The sequence below is a fragment of the Macaca nemestrina genome, chromosome X (assembly GCF_043159975.1).
Source record: "Macaca nemestrina isolate mMacNem1 chromosome X, mMacNem.hap1, whole genome shotgun sequence".
NCBI lineage: Eukaryota > Metazoa > Chordata > Mammalia > Primates > Cercopithecidae > Macaca > Macaca nemestrina.
Window position 1 is genome coordinate 150,341,495 of NC_092145.1, and position 26,558 is coordinate 150,368,052.

At 38.0% G+C, this 26,558-nt stretch overlaps 1 protein-coding gene across 10 annotated transcripts in view; it reads left to right on the top strand.

The window, feature by feature from the left end:
- LOC105478113 (midline 1) overlaps window positions 1-26,558 on the top strand; it is a 393,876-nt gene that overhangs the window by 285,035 nt on the left and 82,283 nt on the right. For all 10 annotated transcript variants that reach the window (XM_011735107.2, XM_011735109.2, XM_011735110.3 and 7 more), the window contains one exon: window positions 25,549-25,644. In XM_011735107.2, coding sequence (XP_011733409.1) covers window positions 25,549-25,644 — 96 coding nt within the window. The remainder of the gene's footprint in view (window positions 1-25,548; window positions 25,645-26,558) is intronic.

The following is a 26,558-nucleotide window of genomic DNA, read 5'->3' on the forward strand; positions in this document are numbered from 1 at the left end:
AAGAAAGCCATCACAATTAATGTGGAGAGTTATGTGTTTGGTACTTATGACACTTTGGGTATTTTTCACTGTTTGTATAGCCTTTCTTCCAAAGTACACTCATAAAAATAGGGTTCCTGAAACATTAAAAAGCCACTGGATCTGGTCATTTCATTTTCCTTGGAGATTAATTTATCTCTATTTGGCAGTTACTTCATATCTATGTTTTTCAGAGAAAGTTACTCTACCTCTTCCCTTTTATATCTAAATAACACATTCAATAAAAATGTTTCCTGTCCTGAAAAAAAAAAAAAAACACTGTTATTTACAATTATAAAATGGTGTTCAATCAATGATTTCCCTGAGGGGATAAACACTAGAGATGGAAAAACAAAATCAATTTGTTTTTCACAAATTGACATCCCTCTGTATGATGCCATCATTGAACTGGAGTTATTGAAAGGGGCATTATAGAGAGGAGTACCATAGAGGGGAATCATAGAGAATAACATCATAGAGAGGGGTATCATAGAGATAATAACTGCATAGACAGGAGCCTCATGGAGAGGGACCTTTGAGAGGGGACATGGAAGACACAGTGGTAGGTTAAAATAATCCAGTAATCAATTTGGCCACATAAATAATAGTGATTATAATTTATGAGGGTTTCCCATACTAATTAAAATATGTGTAATAACAACAGGTCATTTTCATAATTGTACATTTAAGTCATGCTATTTTTTTCTCTTCTTGCCTAATTCTATGATATGTGTGATCATGGCCTTACAACTTTTAGAAGATACTGGCAAATGTGGTTGCAGTGAACTGTTTTTCCCTGAAGCTTTCTGCAGTAATCCTCCTGGCATTATTAAGGTTTCCTTAATCATATTTGGTTAGAGGTGATTTGCAGTCCTACCAACCTTAATTTGAATTTTCTCTCTGCCTCAGATAAGCTTGACTCTGGGGAGGTTTCTGAACATCTTTAACTTTGAGTTCCCAAGTTATAAAGTGGGTTCAGCAATAACTGCTTTTCATGGCTTATTTGAGAATATATGAGATTTTGCTTTAAAGTAGAATGCCTGGTTTGTTCATTAGTCCTTTTCTTTTCTTTTTTATTTTCTTTACTTTTTTCTTTTCTTTTCTTTCTCTTTCCTTCCTTCTTTCTTTCTCTTCCTTTCTTTTCCTTCCCTCCCTCCCTCCCTTCCTTCCTTTTTTTTTTTTTTTTTTTTTTTGAGACAGAGTCTCACCCTTGTTTCCCAGGCTGGAGTGCAATGATGTGATCTCGGCTCACCGCAACCTCTGACTCCCGGGTTCAAACGATTCTCCTGCCTCAGCCTTCCCGAGTAGCTGGGATTACAGGCATGAGCCAACATGCCTGGCTAATTTTGTACTTTTAGTAGAGACAGGGTTTCTCCATGTTGGTCAGGCTGGTCTCAAACTCCCGACCTCAAGTGATCCACCGCCTTGGCCTCCCAAAGTGCTGGGATTACAGGCGTGAGCCACTGTGCCTGGCCTCCTTCCTTTTTTGAGACAACGTCTTGCTCTGTCTCCCAGTCTAGAGTGCAGTAGTGCAATCATGGCTCACAGAAGCTTGGCCTCCCCGGCTCAGCCTCCAGAGTAGCTGGAACTACAGGCATGTGCCACCATGCCCAGCTGATTTTTGTATTTTTTGTAGAGATGGAGTTTTGCCATGTTGCCTGGGCTGGCCTCAAACTTCTGGGCTCAAGCGATCTTCCCACTTCAACCTCCCAAAGTGCTGGGATTATAGGCGTGAACCACTGCACCTGGCCCCCAAAACTTTCAATGATGGCAAATTATTCCCTGTATTACTATTACTATTAATTCTACCCTTTGGCATGACATAGCCTAGGCTGCACGTTCTGTCTTCATCAAGGAAGTGTCTATGGTTAGGAGAAATACAAGAGGGAGGAACATCTTGGCGGATGATTTTATCTCCCACATGTGTGAGGACAGCAATACCTAAGTTTGCTCACTCCACCCTAGTAAAACTTCACTACTGGCTTAATCTTTGTTTCTTGGGTCTCAGGGCGGGGAGTCATTTTCTAGTACTGTTGAGAGTTATATAGCCCTAAGGGATTTTATGAAATAAAGTGTTCCAAAGGAGTGATCTAGAAGGTGAGTGATAGGAGTTAATACCAAGTGTTTCTTCTGGCAGGGAGTGTTAGGTGATAAGACAACTGCTGAAGGTTGAACTGATCTTTATCCAGGGAAGTTCTGCACTTGAGGTTGTCTTTATAGGACAGGCAACAGGCATAGAAAGTGCTATAAAAATAGGTTTGTTTGTTTCACAGTATCATTGAGAAAACAGCTATAAAGAAGGTATATAAAAATATATAAATCTATCATGTGGTCATTAAATGCCATTGAATTATTGAACAATGATTTATAAATGGCTGAAATTCAAAGAATTTTCATGGAACCAAACCAAAGCATTTCAGAACATCTTTTGTTCTTTCAAAATTGAATCAACTGTTCTTCATTTTACAGTTTCTAAATATTGTTTGTGTGTGTTTTTGCTGTTGTTGCACAGGAACTAATTTTTACCTTAAAATATTTTAAAAATTTTTCTAAATAATAAACTCCATGCAGTAAAAGGCAGCAATCAGAGAGTGTAATGCTGCAACATTTCAGGCATGCCCAAAATGCCCATGGCAGGATGAAGGAGGCAACCTCATGGGGCCCAGCCATTTGTCTTGTAAAGTCTTAAACTACCATAGGAAATCCCTGTAGGATGTTCTATTGTGTGAGAGTTCCATTTAAAATACATTGGCAATATCCTTTAAAAAAAAAAAAAAGCAGTGAAAATCTAAACTATGGCTTATAGCTTATTCAAATCTATTATTTATCTACTGCAGCAGCCAGCACTGCTGCACAGAGCTAAAGAAGAAAAAAAATGAAGACAAAATAAGCATGAGAATCCTGACTACTATGAACTGATAAATAAAAGTTTTTAAAAAGCAATAAAACAAACCGCCAGCTTGTTATTCCGCTTTCAAATAGGTATGTTTCCTCCTCCTCCTGCTCCTTTTCCTCCTCCTTCATTCAGAAGCAATCATCATACCACCACAAGCAAACAAACCATTTTGAAGATGTTTACCAGGAATGTTTCCCTCCCTTTTAATTTTGTGACCTGAGTATTGGTACAATTTTTTCTTTCATCCTTTTCACAGGCAAAGGGGTTACTGGATGTGCTAAAGGAAAACGTGATTGTAGAGTGGGAAAAAGAGTGAAGAACAATGTTTTATCTTCTTATGTCAATTATGCAGGACAAAAGACACAGGCTCCCAAAAATACCTTCAGAGTTTGTCTTCCTGGATCATGATAGCCTACAATATGTTGAAAGTCTCGCTCATCTGGGCTCAAGATCCCACACTTAAAGAAAGAAAGGCTGAAAATTCCCATAATGTTCTTTACTTTGGGTTTTATAAAAACACTTATATCCAGATATTTTTTCTTGTTGAAATTCTGAAGTAAGTCAAGGTGTACACATGTAATTTAAAACTTAGCTTTGAGGCTGGGCATGGTGGCTCATGCCTGTAATCTCAGCACTTTGGAAGGCTGAGGTGGGCGAATCACCTGAGCTCAGGAGTTCAAGACCAGCCTGGTCAACATGGTGAAACCTCGTCTCTACTGAAAATACAAAAATTAGCCGGCGTGGTGTCATGTGCCTGTAGTCGCAGCTACTGGGGAGGCTGAGACAAGAGAATCACTTGAACCTGGTAGGTGAAGGTTGCAGTGAGCTGAGATCGCACCACTGCACTCCAGCCTGGGCGAGACAGGGAGACTCCGTCTCAAAAAAAAAAAAAAAACAAAAAACCTTAGCTTTGAAAGGAAACAGCCTATGTTTCCACAAATTAGAATTCATAATTATGTTGCATTTTTACTATATAGGACAGCAACATTTTTCACCTGATCTGAGCTCATCTATTAGCCTTTCCTTACAAATTTGAATCAAAACTTTCGCCAGGCTATAAATCTCCCTATAATTGGTAGAGAGCTAGATAAGAATTATCCCGTAATAAGAGTTTGGGAGAACCCTGTGGTATTAAAAGGATGCTGACATGGAATACTGTATATATTTCTACTCTTAAATTAGATGCAGTCCTAATACTGTTTGTGAAACTAAATTAGGTCAATGACTCAGAGCTGGTTTTATTTAGAGTGAGTTATATATTAAAATGTAGCAATATTTCCCTTCTTCTGAAAAGCCTTCTGGTAAAGATTTCAATTCATTGTAGAAAAACATTTCCCAAATTAAGGTATTTTAATTGAGTCCTGGTAAGAAATTCCAAGCATGCTTCCCCCCGTCAAAAGAGGCCTTCCACATTGTGCATTTAGTGTTTACTAAGATTTCAAATCCCTTTGGTTCTAACCAGTATCACTTAGATAACAAATCTCACTTTTTTTTCTCCCTTAAGTGTAACCTGGGAAATCCCAACTTTCCCTTTGATGCATTAAGTCTTTGACATCTCAATCTGTAAAACCAGTGTAACAATCATAACAGGCATTTTCCAGAGATGTTACAAGGGATTAAAAAAAAAATGAATGAAATGAGTTGACTTTTTAAAGAATGATGCCATAAGAAGCAAGACATAAATTTGCACCAGAAGTCAAATGCTGTGTGGGGAGAACAGGCTTTGGAATCAAATGGAACTGGCTTGGAGGCCCAGCGCGAGCATCACTAGCCATGTAACCCTGGGAAACAGCCTGAGTGTTTTGTTTGTTTTTTGTTTGTTTGTTTGTTTGTGTTTTTGAAACAGAATCTCACTCTGTTGCCCAGGCTGGAGTGCAGTGTCACGATCTCAGCTCACTGCAACTTCCGCCTCCTGGGTTCAAGTGATTCTCCTGCCTCAGCCTCCCTAGTAGCTATGATTACAGGTGCACGCCAACACACCTGGCTAATTTTTTTTTTTTTTTAAACAGAGTCTCACTCTGTCATCCAGGCTGGAGTGCAATGGCGTAATCTCAGCTCACTGCAGCCTTTGCCTCCTGGGTTCCGGTGATTCTCCTGCTTCAGCCTCCTGAGTGGCTGGGATTACAGATATGCACCACCATGCCCAGCTAATTTTTCTATTTTTAGTAGAGACTGGGTTTCACCATGTTGGCCAGGCTGGTCTCAAACTCCTGAGCTCAGGTGATCCACCTGCCTCAGCCTCCCAAAGTGCTTGGATTACAGGTGTGAACCACCACACCCAGCTCTGAGTGCATTTCTCCATCACTAGAAATCAGGGTAATCATACATTCCTTATCACATTATTAAGAGGACTAGAGATAGAATAGGCAGAATACTTGGCATGTAGTATATGTTCAATAAATGGTAGCTGCTATTGTTACTACTACTACTACAGCTGCTACTACTACTAAATCACTGCTATTATCATTGTTACTATTATGACTCCTACTATTATTTCTACTGCCAAACGAGGATTGTAGAAAAAGAAGTCACTTTATCCAGTTCTAAAAAAATGGGTTCTTACCTCACTGTAGCCCACCTTTCTAGCAGGGATAGGAGAATGACCAAGTGTTTTGGAATCAGATAAACCTAAGAGTAACTTAAGAAGAATGATAGGACCACCGTGGATAGGAGAGCCTGAGTACATTCCCAGTGCTGTACTTGTGTGGCTGTGAAAATTATTTTTCCAAAACTGAATATTGTCAAAGGTGTTGAGATTTATCTCATGGTCAATATTTGATCTTTCAAAGCTGACATATACCTAACACACTTCAAATTGGTTCAATGTATGTAGTCTTTGTTATGTGGATATTATTGTGAGTACTTACATGCCAGGGAATGTGTCATGAGGAAGAATTATGATGTGTTTGGTATATAGTCATTGAATTAAGACATCTATATAATGAACTGGAATGGAATTGCATTAGAAATTCTTTTTTCATCCAAAATAAAAGTAAACTCAAATATAATTATGATGATGCCTTCTAATGTGACCTGATTGCCATATCTTTGTAATGTTCTGTTACTCCTGCCAACCTAATGTCAGTGTGTACTCCGATTCAGCAAACATTTATTGATCCTAGTCAGGGATGGGAAGACACTAAGATTAGCACAAAGATACCTTTGTCATTAGTAAGTTACTATCCAGTAAATCTGGGTAGTATATTAAATTTATGGTCATTTTTTACATTTTACTTTTCATTCTAAACATGTAAAATAATAATTTAAAAAAAGAAAGTATTTAGAACAGTAAAGGTTCAAGTCCACCCCTTTTTTTTCTCACCCTTTTGTTTAGACACTATTTCTGATGTTAATTACCACATTAATTGGGTTTTAAGTTCCCCTTCCAGTCCTCATTATGACTTCCACATTTCTTACAACTGGCAGACCTTGCTAAGTCATAAACTATAACTTTTTTTTAAAGGTTCAGAGCATTTAGTCCAGCAGCACAAATTACCCTATGGAGACACTGTATACACTAATAGCAATGAGCAAATGTTTCTTTTATTTTTATAATTGTTTTGGAAAACCATATGATTGCCAAAGACAGCCTACGCATTGTCAAGTTGGATTCATCCCAGCCTTAAAAAGTCTGCGAAACACATTAATACCTGTGATATATAGAGTTGAGGGATGTTTTGGTTTGTTTTAACATGCCTCTTATGTGTACATTGGTAATGTTTAATTTAGGTTAAAATTCTATGAATGATTTAATTGATATTATCCAGGTCAAATTGTTAACCATTTTAAGTGGCCGTTGATTTTGCCAAATTCCATTCTATGCCATTAGAATGCTGTCCACACTAAGTTCCATTAATGTGGGTAAAACTCCCATGATTTATTTGACTCTTAAGTATGGTAAAATAGCTGTCTAGAAATAAATGAACCAGAGTCCTAGAAAATCCAGTGGAGATACCTGGCAATGGCGGTCCCCAAAGACTTCAGCATAAAGTGCTTATCCCTTGAAGCCCCCACCCTCCCACTCTTCCTCTATTTGTCTCTTAATTGTACATTGTTGTTCAGAAAATTCACACTTGGGATTTTTATGTTTTGTGATTTGAACTCATTTTTGCAATTTCCTTTTACATTTCTAGACAGCTGCTTCAAATGGATACTAAACTACAATTCCAGCCTTATGTGTTAGGAAATACTTTTTCTCTACTACAAAGTGCAAGGAATTTGAAACTACTTTAGTAGAGTTTTCATTTAAAAAACCCCTATTGTACTTCAGTACTGGAGGAAAGAATATGCTTGTCAATCAACAACCTTGTGTTTTTCAGTCTTCATATATGTAATTGATATATGATATATCAATTATATGTAGTATCAAAAGAGATGGTGTGCACATAGCCTGCCTCAGAGTATATTGAATAATATTTTCTTCAGATATTCATTTTAAAGTTAGTGATTTCAGATATGGAGAAGTTGTAGTCACCAGCTGTGAGTTACTGGGGGGTGGTGGGAGGGCAGGGGGACCTATTACTGGCACCTGAACTGGTGATTTCTGTTTGCCTGTAATCCAAAAATAAGTGTCTGCTAATTTCACCTGCTAACATGTGACAGCATCTTTCCAGGCAAAGAGTAGAGGTAGCCCTGAGAGTGAGGCCTTTCTTTTCAGCTCATGTACGGGAGAGAATTGTGGTTTTTCGCAGAGAAGGAGACAGCTTAGGCCTATTGCATTTGGTACCTTCTGTAGAATGTCAGTATGCCAAGTAATTAGACTCTTCCAGACAGATCTCAAGAGAACCTGAGTGCCCATTCAAGAGAACTTGAAAAACTTTCAACTCCCAGGCAGCACCCGCATAGCTCTGAAATTTAAGAGCACTCTGCACTCTCTAAATTCATTCTCAGGATTTGGAACTAAAATGCCAAATTGTTTTCTCAAACTCTGTAGGAGCCCTTATCCACCTACTCACCCGTCTACCTGCCCATTTCTTTAGCAAGTATTTGATGAGACTACTATGCAGCAAATACTGTGTTCGATACTTTGAATCCAATGGGGAGGAAGAGCAACCTTGGTCTTGTCCTAAGGATGCTTTCCTTCTAAGGGAATTCACAAATCTTTAACTACAGTTAGTCATTGTCTAACTGTAAGAGGAGGCAAGGAGAATCTCAGTATGTGTTACTAGAGAACATTGGCACTAGTCGATTTAATTTTCACCAAATTGACTATTTGGGTGAGATCCTCATTATGCACGGTGCACATCCAACTTAGATGGAACCATCTAAATTAGAATAATAGACCTTTGTGATCTGTGACTCCACAGATGAGATATTGGGTCTCAGACAATCAAAGACAGACTGACTCTCTCACTTTGAAGCAATGCATCAGGCTTTATAATTAAACTAGTTTAGTCACGAACTTCTTACTATGAACCTCAGGACATTCTGCAGGTAACAACTAGAATTATTTGTGTGGAATACTAACAGCCCAGGAAACAGATTAAAGTCACAAGCAGAATCCTTTAGCCTTGTTAAGTACTTGGTGTTAGGAGGAATATGGAAATTTCCCAGATCTTGAAACATTGTAAAGACCCTGGGATATACTAGCTAAAGGCCTGTAGGCAGTATCCAGAAGTCTTCCATGATCCCTTTTTTTTTTTAATTTTTCCATTTTGAGATGGAGTCTCACTGTGTCACCCACTGTGGAGTGTGGTAGCAAAAACTTGGCTCACTGCAACCTCCGCCTCCCAGGTTCAAGCAATTCTCATGCCTCAGCCTCCTGAGTAGCTGGGATCACAGGCATGTGCAACCACAGCCAGCTAACTTTTATATTTTTAGAAGAGATGGGGTTTCACCATGTTGGCCAGGCTGGTCTCGATCTCCTGACCTCAAGCGATCTGCCTGCCTCCACCTCCCAAAGTGCTAGGATTACAGGCGTGAAATACCGCACCCAGCCCAGGTGTCTTCCACAAAAATTAGCCAGGCATGGTGGCACCTACCTGTGGTCCCAGTTACTCAGGAGGCTGAGGTGGGAGGATCACTTGAGCCAGGGAGGTGGAGGCTGCAGTGAACTGTAATCACACCACTGTACTCCAGCCTGGGTGACAGAGTGAGACTCTGTCTCAAAGAACAGAAAGAAAAGAGAAAGGAAGGGAAGGGAAGGGAAGGGAGTTAGATTTTTTGGCTATTGAGGAAACTATAGCTGTAAATAGTTAGTGTTAATTCTCAGAAAACCAGTTAAATGATAAAATTCAGGAGATCATTATAATCAACTTTAATCATGAAGAGATAGTTACAAATGTGGCTCAGTTTCTTTTTTTGTTTGTTTGGTTTTGTTCTTGTTGTTTTGAATTCAGAAGCAACTTTATTTTAAGAATCTCAGTTTATAGTGAAGTCTCAATTTCTTTAGTCATCATTATGTAAAATAGAATAACATTGCAAAGAAAAATCAAATAAGATTGAAAATCCTAGGGCTAGCACATGATTGAAGCAATATTGAAGGTCACAGGTAGTATAAATTCTCTGATTATTAACAGAGGTGAGCTTTGTTATAGGGAAATGGATCATTATTAAGTCATCTGTCTGATCTAGAGCCAGCAGCACGATCTAATGATTTCATTCTTGGATTATTTTTAATATGTAGAATTAGAGATGTTTGGGAAGTGTTTGCTATTATCTTGATAGTACAGTTTCCTCCTAAATTACTTTTGTTAAGTAAAATAATGTTGCATTGGAAGAAAGTGTATATTTCTTAGTAATGTTTCACAATTCCTCATCCTACAATTCAATAAATCATCTTATACCTGTCAGCACATGTAGTCTAAGATTTATTACATGATCCATTGTGAAGCAGATAGTTCCTTGGCCAGAGAGCAATTTCTGAAACTAATTTAATCAAAGTGTTTTTATAATATGGTGAACTATGGCTTGATGTCTTAAATATGCATTGATGTCTTCAGAACCATATGATTTAATTCTATCCAATTTTGAAATGGAATTAAGATTTGGCTTCATATGACTTCTTTTATAGTCAGGAAATCTTTGATTGCATTAATATTATTTATGTACTGTTACTGAGCAAACATTCATTAGTGCCTCTATTTGCACCGCCAACCCACTAGATGCTGAGATGTTATAGGGGAACAACAACAACAAAATACTAGTTCAGTAGAAAGATGTAACTGAGAGCTTGGAAGGAGCAGTAGACATGGCACTTATTGGCCAAAAAGGAATCCAGTTTTGCTGAATTTGAATGTTCATTTTGCAGAGTGGTGGTAATTATAGCTGCCTTCTACTAGGGAAGTTTTAAACCTATAGTTTTGATGACTTTGCACGCCAACTCAGGAGTTTGAACTTGATCCTATAAGAGTTGAAAAATTTTGGAGTTTTGAGAGTGATGTAAGCTTACTGGGAAGATTACATTGATGGCCATGTGTGGACCCAACTGGACAGAAATTAGAGGAATGAAAACCAGTGATTCATGGACGATTGTTAAGAGTGGAAACCTTGGGAAGAAAAGGGAAAACTGAAGTCAAGGAGTCTTTTAAAAAAAACAACTTCCCAAGATCTTTAGAGAGTGATTAGATAGAAGACATGAAGAGCATAGTAATATCTTTTGTAAAGATGAAGGCTGGGCATGGTGGCTCATGCCTGTGATCCTAGCACTTTGGGAGGCCAAGGTGGGCGGATTGCTTGAGCCCAGGAGTTCAAGACCAGCCTGGGCAACATGGCGAAACCCCATCTCTACCAAAAATGCAAAAATTAGACTTGCATGGTGGCACATGCTTATAGTCCCAGCTACTTGGGGGGCTGAGGCAGGAGGATTGTTTGAACCTGGGAGGTCAAGGCTGCAGTGAGCTGAGATCGCACCGCAGTACTCCAGCCTGGGTGACAAAGTGAGACCCTGTCTCAATAAAAATAAATAAATAAATAAATAAATAAAAGATGGGAAGGTGGGGATAAATTTCAAAGGAACAGATGATGCAGTTAAGAAAGTTGAGTTTAAAATAACAGGGGACTAGCAAAACTGAAAGTTGGTATCGAACTGGTAGTGAGAGACCAAAGATTAAGTCAGAGTTGAGATCTGAGATCAAAATCTGAATCGTATCAGGACAGAGGATGGAGTTAAAGCTGTGAAAAAGAATGCCATTGCTGATGGAATATGTACATATGAAGCCACTGTTTTATTATAATTGTTTGGATAGAACACGTTCTGGTGGAAAACAGACTTGCAGTCAAAATTGCGCAGTGCTGAAGTCTGCCTTTAATTATAGTAAATGCTTTCGATTTGAAAATTTGTTCATTAACTGTATCAGTGACACTTTATTCAAATAAAAACAGCACACTGGAGAAAGATAACAGTTGTGGAAGGCCAAAAGTCTTCTCTATGATTTACTATCACCATTTAATTATTGAGCTGTCTCTGATGTCATCTGACACTGCCTCCCCAGAGTGTCCTATCACAGTGATGGACCAAGGTCACAGATATTTGGAAATCAAATGATAAGTCACACTAAAAAGTCCTGAGAGCAAAGTTTAACGTGTTTGCTTTCAGCTTTGTATATTTCGTGTCAACTGAATTTTGAATTTTGAAGAGGTACGCTGACTCCAACCAATGGTTGGGGGGGCATTATTTTTTCATCATAGACAGATGAGTCTGGGTCCTCTGCTGGCTGGTTGCCCTCTCCCCCTTTCAACAGCACTTAATTTTTTTTTTAAAGAACAACATTTATAAGTAATCAAGAATACATTGGTAGCAACTTCAGCATGACTGTGTTTTTGTGTGTGAGAGAGGAGCACATTGTGAACATCTGAGTTCTATCTTCATTTTTATTAGAAAAAGCAGTTTAGAACTGCCAGTCAGATGGGTTAAAAAGCACGGCTGATCAAGGTGCAGCATCCATGCCTGAACCTTCTGTGTGGCATGACATTGGCTCATAACCCCCTTACACCTTCTCTAGCTCTCTCTTCAATTCTGCTTCGTGTTCCCCAGTAGAGACTGAAGGAACTCGGGAAAGGCCCAAGAATGGGACCTGATTACAAAGCCTGAGCAAGTAATAAGATCACAAGTGTCCACAAGAAAGGGAAGGTGGGGAGAGAAGCAGAGCAATTGCTTACTTCCTACTTAGCTTCTCCTCTCTTTCTCTTTCTCTTTTCCCAGGGGAAGGTGCCCAACAATTTGTATTTTTAACCAGCTCCCCAGGTGACTGCTGTGGCTGGGCCAAGCTACATTTTGAGAACTCCTGGTCTACCTTCTAGATTCTACAGAAAAGACGAGACTTTGCAATTTGTAATTGTTATAACTGGCAAGTCTCCTTCTACTTCTCTGAGTATTGGACAGTTTTCTCTCATTGGGTTAAAAGCAAATGGCTTGGTTTTTAAAAATTTTTGAAAGTAACATTTATTATTTGACTTCTGCTTTAGCAACACATTGTATATGTAAACTCAAATATACTTCAGGGAACTGAGAGCTAGTTCTCTTCCAAAATACAGTGACCCATAAATTGTCTTTAGTCATGTATAAACAAATGAATGCTATTGGGAAAATGCCTTAGTAAATATTTTTGTAAAACACTTCTAGAAAGTGATTTAATTTGATTTAATTTCTTTCTTTCTTTCTTTCTTTTTCTTTTTTTTTTTTTTTTTCAGGCAGGTGGCCATCAATCAAAGTAGCAGAATACTAGGTGTGGTTTTCTTTGTTTTTGTTTTGTTTTGTTTTATTTGAGGCAGTGTCTCCCTCTGTTGCCCAGGCTGGAGTGCAGTGGCACGATCATGGCTCATTGCAGCCTCGACCTCCTGGACTCTGGTGATCCTCCTGCCTCAGCCTCCGGAGTTGCTGGGACTACAGGTGCATGCCACCACGCCCAGCTAATTTAAAATTTGTGTGTGTGTGTGTGTGTGTGACAGGGTCTCCCTATGTTGCCCAGGCTGGTCTCAAACTCCTGGACTCAAGTGATCCTCCAGCCTTGGCCTCCCAAAGTGCTGGGACAGGTGTGTGTCACTGTGCCCAGCCTCAGAATACTTTATCACTTTGGTTTCCAAATATTGGGAATATTTTGCAATTTACCTTTTAGACTAAACAAGGCTTCAGGGCAATGCTCTTGCCTGAGTTGACCTTTGAAAATGAGTAGAGGAGTAAATCTATTCTTTTGTCATCAGAATTTGTTTTTAATGTTTTTCCTATATATTTAATTTCATGTGTAAAAATATTGTTGAATTATAAACATCTGTAGTACACTTCTGTTGTGTTTCTGGTGAAAGTAACTACTGTTAAGAGCAACAGACCAAATTTGTGTACAAATGCTTTGGCAAATTAGAAATTGAGGTGACCATTCAGTAGTTCTTTTTAGGCATTAGGAATACTTGAATGTAAGAAAGCATTCCCTTATATTTTCAAGTATAAAAAGTGCTCTAAATTCCTTAACAGCAACAATCAGTGTTTCCCTGCTAAGCACTGTTTTAATAAAGTTCCTGAGATTTTCTATGATAAAATCACATAATTTATACTTCTACATACATCTATATATAATTTTATTCCTGTACTTGTTATATACATATAAGCTGCATTACAAATATATTTTATTCTGAATAAATCCTAAAGTATAAAAGTAGTAAATTGAATAAATTATTAATTTTCCTTCACTGTATCACAGAACCTGTTTCTCCATTTTGAGTAATGGTTCTCGAACTTGGATGCAGATTGGAATCTCCTGGGTAGCTTTCACAAATCCTACTCCCTGGACCTCACTCAGGCGAAGTTATTTATACTCTCTAGTTTGGAAGGGAGGATAGATCCAGGTGATTGCCATGTGTAGGCCAGAATGGGAACTACTCCCCTAGTAGACGCTCCTCATCTTCTTTCCTTCCATGATTTCCACATTTCTTTCAACTCAATCAAAATCATCTTGAATAGACAAAGGCAGTGTCAGTCCTACTGAAGGTTGAGGAAATGACTGAGTAAAGATGAAGAAGTCAGGGACAAAGGATTCAATGAATTTTAAGAATTTGAGATTCAAACTTCCTAAAACTTAGGCAAGGATCTGTTTTTGAAGGTTACTCAGAGCTGAAAAACAATGGCATACTTTCATATTCTTCTTTGATTCTGTAGGATGTCCCAAATGGGGAATTCTCTTACATAATATTGATTTTTGTAAATTCCTAACAGATCGTACCCATTTTGGATGGAATGGAATTTTAATCTATTTTTTGAGCCAAAGAGTGTGACCTCCCTTGGCCTTAAATTTTTTTTGTACCACACATGTGGGGATATGAGTATTGTGAACACTACGAACCTTTCCTGTGAATACTGCAAATTCAAGAACAAAGCTGATCATGTATTGAATTTTAATAATCATTTTCAGCAGCTGGTCCAGAAAAGAGCATTTTCCTCTAAAACCTAAGAAATTCGGAAGATAAATTCCTATAGAAACAAAGCAAATCATACTTATCTATTCAAAATTATTAGATCAAAGACTTTCAACTATTTTAGCTTCAAATATGTTTAATATATTCAGTTTAAATGACATGAAGTACCTGCAGAATGTGTGGTGGTGGCTTAGAAAAAGATTTGGTTTCCCCACAGTATCTGAAAAACAAAAATGTATTTTCCTCCATCCAAGGCTAAGCATCCACTATGAGACTAATTTGACATTCAGGTCTGGTAAAAATGCTTGATGGTATCGGTTAAAACCCTGTTGAAGTAGGAAGACCAGAACATGTTCATTAATGAGTATCTGGCAATGTTATCATCTACTTAAGATGGAAGAAAGGGGATAAGATCAAAATTGTTCAATCCCTGAGTAATGGAGGAAGTAAAGCTTGAAGGGACCTATACAGACAGCATGTATGACATCCATCAATATCAGGGGATTTTATAGACATTAATTATCCAGTGCTCTACACCCTCCCTGCCTGCCTTTTAAGGTGTATTTTATGATTGAGGGGGAAAAAAAAGACCAGGAAAATAGAATTGAGGGAGATAGCAATCAATGAGTAATTCCATATCCAATTGACACTTAAAACTCAATGCTTTATATATTTATTTGCAGAGTGGAAGGAACTAACTAATCCTCGTGCTGTGCCTTCCTTACTCACTTTTGACTATGTTTTTGCTATTGCAACCTTGATCCAATTGAAGATTGTCATTTCTTACTCTTCCTCAGTTTGAAGCTTCTGCTTTCCTGGACAAAAGACACAAATAAAACAAGAATTTATTCAATCATTGCATTTTATCCATAATTTAAGGCATCTTATCTATAATTTTTTTTCTGAGTTAAAATTTATTTTGTTGGTTAACAAAAAGAGTCTTTAGAATTTTGAGTACCTGAAGGATTGGAATTTGAGGCATCCTCCTACACTCCCATAGTAGGTGTTGAAAATGTTAAGTGAATTGAATTATATTGAAATTTTAAAATGACTTGGAGCAACAGGAAAAAAAATGTATAAATTAATTAAAAAGTATTTGGACTTTTTTTTTTTTGCCATTCCCATGGATACCAGGGATATCTTTTCTTTTCTTTTTCTTTTCTTTTCTTTTCTTATCTTTTCTTTCCTTCCTTCCTTCCTTCCTTCCTTCCTTCCTTCTTTCTTTCTGTCTGTCTTTCTTTTTTGGATTATTAAAAAAAGAAGGTTGTTTTTTAAATAAAGAAAATAATTTTCTACAAATGGCCAGATAGCAGATATTTTGGTCTTTGTAGGTTCAAGTCCTCAACTTTCTCATTGTACTGTGAAAGCAACAGTAAACAATAATTTATGGCTACAAAAATGTGAGTTTTGTATACTTTTCATGTGTCACAAAATGTTACTCTTTTTATTTTTAAAAAATTATTTAAAAATGTAAAAACGAGGCTGGGCACGGTGGCTCACACCTGTAATCCCAGCACTTTGGGAGGCCGAGGTGGGTTGGTCACCTGAGGCAGGAATTCGAGACCAGCCTGAGCAACATGGAGAAACCCCGTCTTTGCTAAAAAATATGAAAATTAGCTGGGCATGGTGGCACATGCCTGTAATCCCAGCTACTCGGGAGGCTGAGGCCAGAGAATCGCTTGAACCCAGGAGATGGAGGTTGCGGTGAGCTGAGATAACCCCATTGCACTCCAGCCTGGGAAACAAGAGCGAAACTCCGTCCCAAAAAAAAGGAAAAACCATTCTTAGCTAGCAAGCCACACAAAAACAGGCAGCAGGCAAGATTTGACCTGTGGACCAACCATAGTTTGCCAACCTCTGGTTTAGGACATTGAATATCTTCCTGATTTGAAAGTTGTCACTTGAGCAAAAATAATTAACTACTATTAGTCTGTTTTACAATATTCTCTTCACCATGTAATTCTTAACTGGCAAGTAGATTGCCTCTTTTGTTTTATTTATTTATTTATTTATTTATTTATTTATTTATATTTTTAAGAGACAGGGCCTCTCTCTGTCCCCCAGGCTGGAGTCCAGTGGTGCAATCATAACTCACTGAAGTATTAAACTCCCAGGTCAAGCAATCCTCCCTCCTCAGCCTCCTGAGTAACTGGGATTACAGATGTGCACCAGCTGTAGTCTACAAATTTAACCTGTACCCAATCCTTGGCTTAATATTAATTTTTAATTTTTAAAAATGTTTTTGTAGAGATGGAGTCTCACTATGTTGCCCAGGCTGGTCTTGAACTCCTGGCTTCAAGCAGTCCTCCCGCCTTGGCATCCCAAAGTGTTGGGATTACAGGCATGAACCACAGTGCCCTGCCTGTTGCCTCTTTTGATATTGCTATTGCAACCTAGAGTACTGTGTTGAGAAGGATTCAGAAGTTGAACAGGGGCAAATGAGCAGAGAGGGCAGACGGAGAGTTGCCCAAGACCATCCACAGCTCTTCTACCTATGTTATAGTCTTACAAAATGCTTCCTTTATGTCCTGCTGATAAAAGTTATAGACTTATTCTTAGAAGCATTTTTCTGCAGGCATAAATTTTCCAACTGAGATCATTGTTTTTAAGTTAGAGAATTTGAAAGGATTCTAGTAATACAGCTTCATGTGATATCCATTCTCAAAACCAACAAATGTATTTATTGGTTATTTGCTCACCTCTCTTATTATAGGCAGAAATGGGGCTGGGGAGCAGGAGTGAACAAAAAAGGCCATTCACATCTGTAATACTTGGAAATAACTAGTCGTCATTGGATCTGCTAAAATTATAACTAAATGAATAGAACTATACTAAGATATCTATTTATCTCCATTAAAATAAAAGCTCTTCTAGACCATACACAGTATTTAAAAGTTGTTCTCTGTATGTTATTGACTACCAGGTTAGAAAAATAAACACTGAACTCTTAATGATGGAATTTATAAATATATGGAACAGATTCTGTGGTGTTAATATAGAAATTTCAAATAAAACCTGACAAGGTAAATACTGTATCACATATCAAAATGGTTTAAATTGTAGTCCATGGAATACTAGACTTAAATTTATATGCAGATTGTATTTTATTAAGTTTTTGAAGTTCCCTGGGCGGCCTGTCTTGCCAGGGCATTTGGAAATGGTAGCTATTATAACCAATGAAAAAAAGGCATTAAAAAATTAAAAAAACCTAAATTACATGTATTTGTGGTCTGTCGAGTCAAACCTGAAGATAGTCTCAGACTCCTGCAGTGTAATTAAAACATCTTTAAAATTTAGTTACGTATAAAGAATTTATGCTTTTATACAGGTGGCATGTGTTAATACGGGTGTGTTTTCATATTAACTATTGTGGTTAAAGTTTCTTAGAAGAAAATATATGGGTTGTGGCGCTTGACGTGTCCATATCCTGATCACGCTGGAGTCGTGGTGTTGGGTGCCAAGGCTCCAAACACAGTTGCTGAATGTCACTCTGAATATTGTGGAATGAAACAAGCCAGATCTGTGTTTGCCTTGAAAGGTATCCAGACCTAATATTATACTTTAAAGACATTCTGAAGTATTGACTTCGGAATAAGAGCAAGCATTCTTTAAGTCCTGGGCAAACCCAAAAGGAATTACTGAAATCTCATGTTTCAAGCATACATTTTAATAGTAGTACTCAATGACAAGTCATTAATTCCCTGCAATCTGACTCTTAGGTTCAGGTCTCCAAAGGCAAAAATTAGGGGCATCTGTCTGCTTCCCTTGCTGTTTGATTGGGTATCACTGTATGTAGAAGTACAAAGCTCATCTGTTAAGTTGGACTTACTATTCTCTGCTGGTGTCCATATCCATGCCTAAAGGCTCATATCGAGATTGGTGTAAAATCAGCTGTCCCAACATGAATCGTTCAATTATCAGCTCAAATAAGCCTTACTAAAAACTACCTAACATGAAGGAGGTTGACTGTGGCTCTGTGAAGATGCATCCAAAATGTGTGCATTAAAAATAAAAATGGTAAGAAAAATTAATTACCCTTTTTGCATAAAGTAGGTAAGGAAGCCTCATTCTTTAAGCAACTCATGTTTTATAACTTTGCCTTCCACAAATTTGACCTATACCCAATCCTTGGCTTAATATTATAACAAAATCTGCCCACTGGTATCCTTGCCTTTTATAAGGACCATTTTGAATTATTTGTATTTCTTTTCTTTGGTGGTGGTGGTGGGAGGGCAGTATTGAATGCCACCAAGTCGTAACACACTTGGTGTTACATAACATACTTGGTGTTACGGCTGGGAGCAACTTGACTTTGGGTTTGGATAGAAGTTGAAATTGATGTGTTAGTGATAATTGCTATATCATTGCTCTATTTTTATAAATCCCGGTTTGTAAAAATTTGTTTGATAATGTTATATTTGCCTTCACAGAAGTCCTGTGGTCTGGACAGGGTTATATAACATTCCTCAAAAATTCTTCTGAACTCTCAAGGCCCTCTTCTTGGGGTCAGACTCAACTGTACCAATGACAAAAGCCTGAAAGCGTGGAAGACTTCTATTGTTTAGCAAAGCTGAGAGAAGACATTGTCTTAACAATCTATACTAGTTGTTAAATTAACTAATTAGTTGATTTACTACATTGGATTTCAGAAAGGTTGTCCAATGAATATCCAGTTTTCCATACTAATTGGAAATATCATTGAATATTTAAGTGTGTACAGTGGGAAGGGACTAAGCAATGATGGGTATACAGCAAGTACTCAATAGATACTATGGCTTTATTATACTCTTTTTTTACTGGTAGAATTTTCTGCTATGCACATCCATTCCAGGCAAAGGGAAGAGACTGCGCCCAGGCCCAGACCCAGAAACAAGCCTGGATCCCTAAAACAGCTTGTTCACAATGGCAGGAGCCCAGCACAGGAGTGGGGAAAGTAGAGGAAAAGAGGTATGAGTAATACTGACCACTAAAGGAAAGGGACTTACCCATTCAAACTAACAGAGATGACAACAAATAGTAGCATTAACATTCGTTGATATTTAGGACATTACACAACACTTAGTCTAAAACAGGGACCCGCAGTCCAGATGGGAATTCTGACAATAATCACATCATGAGAAGGCTGAGCAAATTGGATTCAGTGTTTTTGGAAAATGTAATCTTAGGGGGAAATATATTCTTGTAGCTGTGTACTACTAAATTGAAAATCTACAGAAGAATTCATTTATGAAATGTGTGGGCATGCTTTTAATTTGCTAGTGGTTTAAATATTTTATTAACTGTATGAGCATGCTTTTAATTTGGTTGTGGTATAAGTGTTACAAATTAAGCTTTTATTAAAATCAGTCTAAACTCCAAACTTGAAAAACAAGTTTTTTATTTTATTTAACAAGTACCAGTACAACACATCGTGAGCCAGGTGCTCCTCCTAGGGCTTGCACATATCTCCTCCTCTAATCATCTTGACAGCCCCATGAGGAAACTAAGGCACAGAGGTTAAGAACTTGTTGAAGGTCTCAGAGCTAGGATTTCAAACCAGGCAGACTGGCACCAGGTTCTGTGTACTTAACCATTATGCTCCTTAAATTAGAATATCTACGAGTCAAAATGCTGTTTAATTTTCTTCAGATTATTGTGGGTTCTGTCAAGCTAAGCTTTCTGGCCATAAGTGAAAGTGCTCTTAGCATCTTGTACAGAAAGAATTCTTTCTAGAGGTTCATGGAGTGGCATCTATTTCAGACTTACACAAAAGGTTTGGAACAAATGTTAGTGTTTAACAGAAGCAGATGTTTATCAGTGGCCCAGACAATGTTATTTTGATATTTACCTTCTAGACTGGGGGCGTGGCAAACAACAGTTATGGGTCAAATTTCACTCACCACTTGTTTTGGCAAATAAAATTTCATTGAATACAGTCCTGCCCACTCATTTACATATTATCTATGGCTGCTTTCATGCTAAAACAGCAGCAGCATTGAGTCATTGTGTCCAAGAACATATGGCCAATAAAGCCTAAAATATTTACTACATGATCTTTTATAGCAAGTTTGCCACCCCCATTCTAGACCAGCAAGGTAGCCACCAGCCAGATATAGCTCCCAAGTGTTTGAAATGGGGCTGGTTTTGAGTTGAGATGTGTCATAAGTGTAAAACATATCAGATTCTAAAGACTTAGTAAAAAGAAAGAAAAAAAGAATGTAAAATACCTCATCAGTTTTCAAATATTGATTGCAGGTGGAAATGACAATTTTATTAAAATTAACTTTACTTGGTTCTACTTTGTTAATGTGACTACCAGAAAATTTTGAAATGTGACTCACATTTGTGGCTCACATTAGGTTTCTATTGACACTGCTGATCTACAGCCTGGAATTTGGAGAATATGTGACCTCTAGAAAAAGCAGAAAGAGGAAAGATGGGGGAAGAGAGAAAACAACCTCTTGTATTTTCAAATGTCTTTCTAAAGTAATACAATCTTTTCTGATTGGCTCTTCCTCATAGGAAGGCATACTCAAAAATGGGTTAGGTGGTCTATGGAAATGATTGTAGATGAGTTCTCCCAGAAGCAGACTTTGACAATTTGAATTGTGAGGTGATCCAGGAAGCACCTGGAGGGAGAGGGGATGCAAACAGGAAAGAGAACGAAGAGGAAAGAGGGTTAATGAGCAGGTTGTTGCTGTGGACCCATGTGCTGCCTCCCAATGGCGCCCTGTGGGAGATTTTGTAGACAGAGGCTCAGAGTGGTTCCACCAAGGAAGTGAAAAAGCTGGGCAGTGTATCCACCAATTGCCAGTAATTGCCACTTGAGGGCTGCTCCTAGGGGCTTCAGCTTCTTCTTACTCTCCCCAGCACCTGCCTTGCCTGAAGCCAGGTAAGACCCTGGGGTGAAAAGGCACAGGTACTTGCAGGAAAAAGCCATGAGCAAGCTGGAGAATGGTGCCTGCCAGAGGCACAGGGTTGGGCCCTTCTAGTGTCTGGAACTGTGTCAAAACTAAATGTTCCATCTTATAATTCATAATTTCAACAAACATTCATGTAGTTCTCTGATGAGTGTGTTCATTTTCTCATTCAATCTTAACAATAGTACAGATAGGTAGATTTATCATTATCCATACATTATGGATGGGAAAACTGAGCCCAAGACACATCCGGTCATTTGCCCAAGAGATTCCAGCTGGGATGGTAGCCCCAGTCTTCTCCCTCTGCATATGTGGTCACTCATGCCTGACTCCTTGGATTTCTACAAAACTTGGCTTGAGTAAGGAGATGTCAATATATTGATGTTTTCAAGGTGGTAACAGGAAACTAAAACCAATTTTTCTTATGGTCTGTAGAATTTTTTTAGATATCCATAGGGCAGTGTAGAAACTGGTATCTACTTAATCCCATGACTTTTATATGAAAAAGTATAATCTCTGTTTTGCACAAATCACAATCAAAATCAAGAGGTTATGGAGCCTGCTGACCACTACCACACAGGATGTTAGTGATAGAGTTAATTTCCAGAAAATCTTCAGAGAAGTCCCTGTAGTGGAAGCTTATGGGTGCATGGCTCATTAACGACTGGATTTTGTTACCTTCCCATTACCCAGGTTCCCTTCAAAAGTGTTGTCAGCCCCTTTGGTACCACTTGGAAACAAGTCTCTCTCCCAGCTTAATTTCCCTTTATTATGCTTCTAACTGACTTGGTAATTCTTTGCAGACTTCAGTAACACTTGTACTATTTAAATTTGAATAACCCCAAAGGATCTGGATAGGTCAATGTGTTTAAACCACAGGCTTTAGTCTATGTATTAACTGATTAAAAACAGATTTGATGCATGATGTATACTTAATAAAGGGAGGGGGAAGCAAGCAGATGTTTGTAAAATTTCAATGTGTTGGATTGCATTTCTTTGACCCTCTTTTGCTGACTAGCTTTAGAAAAGTCATACTTATGACAATTGAATTGTAAACAGTTAGATGATGTATTTCCCTAGAAATTTCCTGCTGTGAAGGGTCAGCCAAAAAGAAAAGTATCCCCTAGTATTAACATACCAAAAAAGTTGACAAATATACCTTATAATAGTTATGTCTATATCAAGGACATTGAAGAATGGGATGCTTCAAAATCATCCTCTAGTCTCTGACCATAAAGTGATTAGCAGTTGCAATTCATTTAATCCAAACAGTAAAAAAAACTTTGGCTTTTGTTGTTATTGTTGTTAAAAACAAGTTTTTCTTTGATGCAAGCATAAGATCAAGTTGTACATAAATCACTGTGTCTAGTTCATTCTCTGACTCTTCAGCCTCTTGTATCCCATTCTTTAAGTGAAAAAGTTATTTTTCTCCTTTAAAATTGTCACATTTGAAAGGTTTTGAGTATTTCTAAGACAGAATTGAAGGTTTCTTGTTGGCTTTCCAGTCCAGATGAAATGTGCACAAAGCCTTCCTCTGAATTTTGAACACATGAGAATTACAGAGAAAATATTTTAAAATGTATTTTAATGAATACATAACCAAGCGTAAACATATGTGAAAAGCCTCCAAGGACCGGAAATGAAAGAAGGTGTAGAGTGGTGAGGGAAGACTGACACTGGGCTACTCCCAAGGAGTGGAGATGACATGGGGCAATGGTGACTTCAGTAGACACATAGGGAAGTGAACATCACATGTGGCAAGAGCCTTTTACACCTGGAGGCCAAGACCCCCCCCCATGGATACACTGGACTCAAAGGGAACCTGACATCTTATCTGGAATTGAAGTCAGACACAGAACTCTCATGGAGGGAAGCAGAGGCACTGAGTCAAACTAGGATCTGTGCCTCTGTTGCACATGAGTGCCTTGTGGGAGCGTCCTCTTTGGGAAAAGAACCTCACACCCTAACCTCAGAATATGCTTCTCATCTGGCTGGACTATGTCAATCCCCAAATCACAGCACAGGGAGCAAAGTTTACATTGTATGAGGTATCAGACAAAAATTACAAGACAAAGATAAAATCAGATCCTTGAGAAATATTCAACAAGCACAGGGAAATACAGAATTGCCTTTTCTCAAAAGAGCTTAAGAATAAGTAAGTTTAGTTGTCTTGAGATTATGGAGAAGAGAATTGTGTTTTTGTAATAGGAACAGAAAGGAATTCAATAAGAAAAGGAAGATGTGATAAAGAACCTACTAGAAATGCAAATGCATTCGTTAAAAAATTTTAAAAACAGTCAACACCAGATTAATAAGTTTAACTTGTTTTAAAAATAACCAGAAAGTTCTGCTTTTGACATATGCATTTTAAGCCTTAGATAAAAGTGGTTCTTTTCCTTAATACAGTTTTCTCAATAAAAAATTTAGGGAAGTAGAAAGAGCTAGAATTTTCATAAATAAATTTTACAGTGTAATGAAATATTGACACCTTTATGAACTTGTTAGTTTTCAAAATCCCTCAAACTCTTTCTAAATCCTCTTTCTCGGATGACATTATAAATTTGAGGTCTGTTTTCTTTTCCATGAAATTTCCTGTTGTTCCATATCTTTGCCATACTTGTGGAACTGTCTATATGCTAAAACACAGTTTCCCTGATCTTTTGCACTCTCAACCTCTCTGATGTTGGCATATGACATTGTTCTATTCCCTGCCCATGGAAGATTCTTCTTTCCAAGAAGTTTCCACTGTTGTGCAACAAAAAACCCCTGGACATCCTTCAAGCCTCAGCTGCAAGACTTGGCCCTCTTGGAAACCTTTAACCAGCAGCCATCAACTCTTCCCCTTCTCTTGTTTGTAGCATCTTTCTCCCAGTTTGTACAGCCATCTGTTTCCTTGTGGACAGGGAGTAGATATCAATATTTTTATTTTATTTCCCTACTGTCTCTTTCAGAGTCTGGCATATTATAGAAGCTTAATAAGTACTTGTTGTGTGAACACATAAGTAAATGAATGAATGGTAGGAACACATAAGTAAATGAATGAATGGTGTAAATCAAGCTTGTTCAACACGCGGCCAGCAAGGCCACCTGCAACCCAGAAGTGCTTTGAATGTAGCCCAACACAAATTCATAAACTTTCTTAAAACATTATGAGATTGTTTTGTGATTTTTTTTTAGCTCATCAGCTGTCATTAGTGTTAGTTATTTTATGTGTGGCCCAAGAAAATTCTTCTTCCAGCGTGGTCCAGGGAAGCCAAAAGATTGGACACCCCTGGCAATCAAGAGCATGTGAATGAGAAGGAACAGAAATCTTAGTGTGTCTTACCCAGAATAGAGAGTTATTGTGTTTGAAAATAGGATTAAATAGTCATTCCAGAGAACTTTAAGTTTGATGCTCTAAAGGAATAGGGAATAATTCTAGAGTCTTATACAGGATAATGAGTGGTAAATATAGTGTTCAAAGAAATTTGATCTGGCATTAATGGACAAAGAATAGAAGCGTGAACAATAAAATGTACAATTGTGTGTTGGTATCCATAAGGGATTAATTTCAGGGTCTCTCATAGATACTAAAATCGTGGATGCTCAAATCCCTGATATAAAATGGCCTGTTATTTGCATATAACCCAATCACATCCTCCTGCATACTTCAAGTCATCTCTAGATAACTTATATTACCTAATACAATGTAAATACTATGCAAATAGTTGTTATATTCTATTGTTTAGGGAATAATGACAAGAAAAAAGTCTGTACATGTTCAGTACAGATGCAGTCATCCATTTTTTTCCAAATATTTTTGATCTGCAACTGGTTGAATCCAGGTATGTGGAACCCAGTGGATACGGAGAGTCAACTCCACTACAACTGACCAAATGTGTGTGTGATGAGGACTTATCATAAATGTCTATAAATGACCTTACTGTCAGCAAGAGCTAAACAATTCAAACCTTCCTCCAAGGGATTAGCCTCAGCCTGCCCATAAAAGGATAAATCTGAAAAATCCAATGGTAGTTGATTTGATGTGGAAATATATTCCTTATATTATTGCCAGCTCTGATTTAAGTAAAGGGATAGAAATCCAATTACCTCCTTTCTCCCTAGGTCATGACCTAGAGATAACCTATAACTAATTATTCTGTTAAATATCCCTGAGTTAGTGCAAGAAGCAAGAACAAAAAGAATAAAGTCTGAGCGTGTCTAAAAGGTTCTTTTAAATGCAACTTTTGAAAATCCAATTTAAATCTATAAATACTTGAAATTATGTTGATTTCACTAAGGTTTCTGAAAAATGTATCAGTTTTTCCTGAGTATGAGTAATTTTGTGTATCTGAAGTATAAAAGTATGCAGAATAATATTTTTTCCTTTTTTTTTTTTTTTTTGAACAGCAAAACTTAGAGAGTAACCTCACCAACCTTATTAAGAGGAACACAGAACTGGAGACCCTTTTGGCTAAACTCATCCAAACCTGTCAACATGTTGAGGTGAGTATCTCTGTATTTCTGTATGGTATGTTTCGTATGAAAACTGCCAGATCAAGGTTTTGATATCCTCATGCTTTATAATTTTAAAACAAGAATCTTTCTTAAAATTAAATATTTTGCAAAAGCCAAAATAAAAGATGGATGAAATTAAAAGGAATCAGAACTTCAGAGAATCTCTCCCATCCAGGGCTGCCTCCCATTCCCGTTATAGCTCTCCCTGATCTAGCATTACATAGCAGTCCTAATGTTGTAGATTTTAATTGCCCTTACAAAGAACAGTCAAAAAAGTTATTGTATTAGTGTACTAGGGCTGCCATAACAAATTACCACAAACTGGGAAAGCATAAAACAAGAGTAATTTATTCTGTCAGTTTTGGAGGCTAGAAGTCTGAAATCAAGATTTTGGCAGGGCCATGCTCCCTCCAAATGTTCTAGGGGAGGATCCTTCCTTGCCTCTTCCCATTTTCTGGTAGTTGCAGGCAATTCTTGGAGTTCCTTGGCTTGCAGCTACAGCACTCTCAACTCTGCCTCTGTCGTCACATTCTCCTGCTGTGTCTCTGAATATGCGTCCAAATTTCCTTATTGTTATAAAGAGCCCACCCTACTCCAGCCTTACCTCACTTTAACTTGATTACACCTGCGAAGACTATTTTCAGGCCAGGCATGGTGGTTCACACCCTGTAATCCCAGCACTTTGGGAGGCTAAGGCAGGAGGATCACTTGAGCTCAGGAGGCCAGCCTGGGCAACATGGCGAAAACCCATCTCTACTAAAAAATACAAAAAAAATTAGCCAGGCGTGGGAGCACACACCTGTGGTCCCAGCTACTTGGGAGGCTGAGGTGGGAGGATAACCCAAGCCTGGGAAATTGAGGCTGCAGTGAGCTGAGATTGCAGTACTGCACTCCAGTCTAGG